Source organism: Paramacrobiotus metropolitanus, unplaced genomic scaffold (genome assembly GCF_019649055.1).
Source record: "Paramacrobiotus metropolitanus isolate TYO unplaced genomic scaffold, Prichtersi_v1.0 Parri_scaffold0000028, whole genome shotgun sequence".
Taxonomy (NCBI): domain Eukaryota; kingdom Metazoa; phylum Tardigrada; class Eutardigrada; order Parachela; family Macrobiotidae; genus Paramacrobiotus; species Paramacrobiotus metropolitanus.
This window is the reverse complement of record NW_026570248.1, coordinates 489,150-495,301: the sequence shown is the minus strand read 5'-3', so window position 1 is coordinate 495,301 and position 6,152 is coordinate 489,150. Positions and strand designations below refer to the sequence as shown.

At 43.1% G+C, this 6,152-nt stretch overlaps 1 protein-coding gene across 1 annotated transcript; it reads left to right on the top strand.

The window, feature by feature from the left end:
• Nucleotides 1-2,133: 2,133 nt before the first annotated feature.
• LOC129588163 (transcriptional regulatory protein AlgP-like) lies at nt 2,134-4,237 on the top strand. The gene is made up of 4 exons (XM_055482286.1): nt 2,134-2,187; nt 2,723-2,794; nt 2,945-3,113; nt 3,511-4,237. The coding sequence occupies exons 1-4, from the start codon at nt 2,173-2,175 to the stop codon at nt 3,855-3,857; spliced, it is 603 nt and encodes a 200-aa protein (XP_055338261.1). The 5' UTR covers nt 2,134-2,172; the 3' UTR covers nt 3,858-4,237.
• The last annotated feature ends 1,915 nt before the right edge of the window (nt 4,238-6,152 follow it).

The window sequence follows — 6,152 nt, the reverse complement described above, 5'->3', positions numbered from 1 at the left end:
ATACGATACTACGCGCGGCGCCCCATAGTTTTGAGATTTTAAAAACCAAAACTTTTCATATTTTTTTAAGACTGACAACGCCACTAGATCGGCCTAGGTGTAGAACTGGGTCACATGATTTTCGTTTTTAAATTCGTTCGACCACAATCGTGCCGGCACGATGCCGCAAGCCATCCAACCCACTTTCAAGCTGACCTTCGCACTTAAAAAATTTGCACTATTCAGTGGGCAAAATCGCTAGGTAAGTGATTAACCAAGCTACCACCACTGTCCAGTAAGAAAAATCACTATTGTAGGTGCGTGAGTAACCTAGTTACCACGACTGTCCAATCCATGCGCAGTTCACTTTATAATTTCTTGGTAGGGGACATCAACAATCCGAATCAGAGCCCTTCCTTAAGAAGTTCGGTAGTAACTGCTAAGGCTATTAATATATTTACTGCTGAACTAAACAACTTCGTTCCAATCGGCCGTGGACCACAAGGAACGCGGAGACGAAGTCGCAGCTGATTCTTGTTAACCATATCGATCATCATGCGCAGAGTTTACAGATACAATGATTATAACGCATATCATATGCCTGAACGTTATTTTGAAGTGCCGTTTTGTACTTGCAGGCTTTTGAGCATGGAGCAAACTGGAGCAACAAGGTAACTCCCAAACAGGCAGCAAGGGTCCAGACGACCTCAATTTGAAACCATGGGAGAGCACGATAGCGAATGCTGACGACGTGGGACGCTCCATGCGTTTACCAATTCACTTCCGCTAGTACTTCCGGTTCGCCCGAGCGGGAGCACAAATGGACAGGCCGATCATGGTATATGGTTGGTAAGCATCGCAACATCACCCTACACTACATCTTTTTCTTTTCTGCTTTAAGACGCTCGGATCAACCGGACTGGAAGCTGCCCACATGGTAATGGAACAGAAGACAACAAAAAACCGACGAAAAATGGGCCACGGAAAATCTTTGCTCAAGCGGACCGCATCGAAACCTGCAATGAGGCAACACGGCATCTCTCGTGCGGACGGCGCTTTAAATTTCAAATGTTTTCAGTGTTAAGATCTACTGTGACTGTTGGTGTTGTATAATACTTTTTTGTTTCATCACAATTTTTTGTGTTAAATTATTGCTGTAATTATTAGTACTACAGAAGTACGCGTACTGTATTAAGTACTAACTCGTAATATGTATTTGACAGTAGAAGTATTATTTTTAGGGTGCGACTATTGTCACCCACTCGCACCCCCTTCGACTATTGCCACTCCTTGGTCATTTCTTATAAGACACAGGAATGCGGATTGTGAACCACCGACGGGTAAGAAAGCTGCCAGGGACCACTGGGTGCTGTCACTTGTCAGTGCGGAAAGAGGGGCAGCAATATGTTTATGACTCGGCGCTGCCGGCGAAACCCTCGGTACCACTTGTATCAGCACCACCGATTAAGTGCTAAGATCAACCGGAAGCGAGGACAATGGAATTCTTTTTTCGCACGTGCAGCAGCACAGGGATGGTCATAATTGTGGACTTATCGCGATCGCATTTGCTCTGGAACGTTTTAGCAAAAAATCCTGAAGATGCTAAGTTTAATGTCAAAAAAACACGTGCAGCATTCAGCGATGCGATAAGCTTCGCTTGGCGCCTTTCCTGCCGGTGGTGGCAGGAACCGAATTGAAAAAGAGCAACTAGTTGCAAAATTTGAAAGGTGGTGGCAATAGCCAAAAGGGCGTGTGGTAAGGAGTGACAATAGTCAAAGGGTGTAGGGGGTTAACAACAGTCAAGTTGAGGCAACAGCCATTTCCTAATTTTTATTAGTCACTGTAATTACGTACGTAATAGCAGTGGGGTCACTTAGTTGCCCACCTTGAGCAGGCTGTTTGGTACAACTATGTAACACGGTAACCGATCGTGTGCATCGTCTCCGACTCTCCGCATTTGAAGCGAAAATTTGATAATAATTTTGATATCATAAAAGTTAAAATTGGTACTGTGTATTGTAGTATAAATGTACTACAAGTTTATTTGATCCCAGCAGCAGCTGCTGACGAGGCCGCGACTGGAGCGACTGCTGACGCAAAGTATGACTGGAAGAAGAGATTGCGCAACTAGACGAGCGAACTAGCGAAGAACTGGAGTCCGAGATCTTCAAGCTGAAGCAGGAGCGAACTGAGATGTGCATTAAAATGGTAAATGTGGGTTGCTGTCCGCAGTACCTACTTTCTTGTCTCTTAAATCTTAATACGGTAAATAGAATTGTAAAACTATGATATGTAGTGTTCGGAATGCAGCTTACAGGCTGCTCTAATGTTGACGCAAGAACTTACTATAGCTAGAACTATTCTCACACTATAGTAAGTACTTGGTTGACGGTATAGTGAAATGTGAAAGTAGTCCGCAGTGCGCACTCCATAGTTCTCGTATCATAAGACATAACTCATTCATATTGCGAATTTGACGTGAAAATCAGGAATTTAACGAGAAAGCAGTAATTTCTTGTTGACTGTTTCCTGTTGGCCGTTATTTTAATTTGCGTGTTATGTTATCAGTCAATGTATGTACGTACGTACTGTACTTGTATTTTGGGATGCTTAAAGTCTTAAACCATGTTTCCTTAATGAATGGGGACATGAAGTGTGTAGTCTGCGGAAACCACTGCTTGGTACGATGTTTGGGCTGTTTATGGCATGAATATATTCTCATCTGCCGTTTTCTTTTTTTCAGAGCAGACTGGAACAGTCGAAGATCTCCACTAACATTCCACAGTCTCTCGTCCCAATGTTAGCCGACGCCATGGTAAATAATGAGCACTTAAATGGATTGCACTGTTAAATGTCAATTGCCGTTGTTGATTAGTAAGACACGTAGACGGTGGACGCCAGTAATGAAGGAAACTATTTAAAGATTCTCTAGTGGAATATTGACGGGAAGATGTGAATTTTGCAGGCGCACGGCGTCAATCCGTCGGCCCTAAGCGAAGCCAACAGACCTCTTGCCGCTAACAAGTTCCCCGTGCGACCAGCAGCTAAACCCACTCCAGCACGCTCACTGGCGGCCACCGCCAAAAACACTCCAACAGCCACTGCCGCGCCGAAGACGGCAACACCAACATCAGGTAAATTTTCGCCTAATTCTTCGTCGACGTCCATTGAAATGAGCTTCGACAAAAGAGCATTTCCCTTGAAAACAAATTGGGACGATGCAGTCACAGAGAAATAGCTCGAAAATCCTTTGCCTTCTTTTATTATCAAATTAATACAATAATATGGTTTTTTGTTTGGTTTTTAGTGGCTGGTTTAATAGCATCAAATTACAATTTTTTCTGTTAAGTTTTGAGCGTTAAATATTTGTGGTATCTCCTGCTACTGTTGACACCTTTGGGTGTGTAATTGTATGTGCTGCTTTGTTTTATTTCAGCGGTTTGCTTTGCGCTGCACTGTATGATAACTTAGATCGTTGCGGTTTTTAAGCGGTTTGAAGGTTTTGACGGAGTATTGGTTTCTACTTTTTAGCCCAGAAAGTGGCAACTCCGACAGCCAAACCCGTTACAGCCACTTTGCCTGTAACGGCCACTGCCGGGCAGAAATTCCTCATCCAGCAGAAAACAGCGGATGGAAAAGTCGTCTCATTCCTTGCCTCGGTGGCACCGAGTAACGGCAACACACCGACCACTGGCACCACTACCGCCGCGCCAGCGACAGCAGAAAAGACCGACAATGAGCCATCTACCAGCGCGGCTGGGGACGCTGAAGCCAGCAGCAGTGCTGCACCCGCGCAGACAACATCGGCGGATACCGAGCAGATCTCACCCGAATCTCCGCCACCGGAAGCGGCCACCATCAGCACCGCAGCCACGTAGACTGTACCGTGGCCCAGTTGCGCAGTCACTGATCCATTTATGGAAATCTCAGCGAAAAACTGCATGCTGAACTGATTGGAATGGACAGCCTGACTGTATCCTTTGCTTCCACGTCTTGTTGAATAATGTTTGCATCTTCTTTTACTTCTTCGTTAGGTTCCTTAACAGGCGAAGTTCTACCACCATAACAGAAAAATACACGTTTGATTTCGGTTGTTGGTTCTTAATTTTTCGATGCGCCAATGTGTATATAGTTCTGTACGTCATGTTTTATTTCCTTTTTTCCTGGTTTCTGATTTATGGTCGCGTCATGTGACAAATATGAGCGACATCGATATCAGCATCTCAAAATTACCGGAATAATGAGTCCTGGGTACTTCTGATGATCAACGTCCGTGCTGGAACAATAACAGTTCACGTTTCTTTTAAAGCACAAGCCTCGTGTTATGAACTTGGTCTGTATCGACGGATGTGACCAAAACTATGCTCTCCGCAAAAATTGGTAGGCACTCGAATTTTCAATTGAGTCTGGAATGTAGTTGAATTGAGTGACTGTGTCCAGAAATTGTGTCCTGCCCATATACTTGAAATATTTCAGAAACATTTATCTCTGTAATTGTCGTCCACATTACCTTACGTGTATAGCCCATGCATCGCTTACTGCCACTGGTTGCTGTAACTCAGTTTTTCGCCGGTGACCTTTCGTAAAGAATCTTAGTATCAACTAGAATTAGCTATAAACTATAATGCAGGGAAATTTTTGAGATCCCTGATGTAATGAACGAGCTTTACAGCCTCGGTGTTTGGTAGCGCAGTTGCATATTATATTTTGCACGATATTAATTAGTTGCTGTTTGCAATGATCTAACAAGTAGTAAGCCGCTGCCAGCATCTTGGGCATTTGGGAAAAACACATGAACCGGCTGAATTCCTTGATATAGTTTCTAATTTTAGCATAATGAAGTGAACGTGACTTTGTCCAGAAGTTTATTTTGCTACGACGAACGTGCACACGTCTACTAAAAATCCAGGAACTTAGTGCTGTAGTGTAGTAGTTTTTATTTCTGATTTTCATAGCTGTAGATGTTCAAAACAAAATACTTACCATTGCGAACTTGTGATGGACCATTGCCGTTATACCATGATCGTACCAGCTACGTACTCTAGGATGCTGTATCCCAAAGCTAAACGGTATTCCAACAGCAGTCACAGACAGATCATAGGGCAGTTAGTGAGCTATACCATAGTCCAAGAGTACGAATGAAGAGCAAGACTCAACACGGCATTGCCCAAGACTTGCATTGCCTTACGACTGCATACCCACTGCACAGAAACAGAAAGACTTCGTTCAAAAAATTCTCCGCATTTAATCATGGTCAATCCCATTCCCGTGCCTACCTATTACGATTTCCGAGTAAGAAACGTTTCAAAGGAGTTTTCAAGATAAAATGCCGTCCTGCGTCCATGCCAGCCCTGCAATCAGTTTTTAAAACCGCAAAGGTCACCGCGTTGAAGTCTACTCAGTAAAACAACCACAGTTTTCGGTTTCTGACGTACATGCGCTTTAATACTCCTGTGTGTGCGTAGCAGCCTACTTATAAAGGTTAAATTCTACAACTGGACTAAATCAAAATAGAAATAATATTAGAAATAATATTATCAAAACTAATAAGTACGGGATGCTTTGTGATGGTGCAAATTGTACAAGTCCCGTTCATAAGCGCAGTCATCTCACTGAAACCGCGATTTCATGTCTGGTTCACGGGTCGTCGCGTCTGGTCTAGATCTGCCATCGGCGTGAGGAGAACGGCAGAATAAAGAAAATCATAAAAAGAAAAATCCTACTTCTTTTGAAAATGCTCTTGACAATTATGCCAAACTGTTTTGCAATTTGTGTTAAGAATAGCTATAGGTGGCTGCTAAGTCCAGAGCCTGATCTGATTCCTTAATACATAAGTGACATGGTTTGGGTAATCGGTATAAATGCTGTCGGCGCTGTCGCTGCTAATAGCAAGCAAACATGCTAGCTTTTCCAAAAGTTATAACAGCGTTTTCATAAACTACTAGCTTTTCCAAAGAAAATATGACCGCGTTTTCATAAACTATATGAAACCAAGCCTCGAAAGGCTCATAAGCACTTATTCAAACTTTTCACTTCATTGAAACCATCGATTAGTAAATAAGAAACGAAAAAGACAAAGTTCTTGCAACCAATCTCCTGTAGCATGCAGTGCAGTTGTAGCGTGTAGTCTCCTGTAATGTTCACTGGCTATTCAAAACCAGGATAATCAACTG

Coding starts and splice junctions, on each gene's coding strand:
- LOC129588163 (XM_055482286.1), top strand. Junction 2,795..2,944: donor CAATGTTAGCCGACGCCATG/GTAAATAATGAG, acceptor TGAATTTTGCAG/GCGCACGGCGTCAATCCGTC. Junction 3,114..3,510: donor GACGGCAACACCAACATCAG/GTAAATTTTCGC, acceptor TCTACTTTTTAG/CCCAGAAAGTGGCAACTCCG.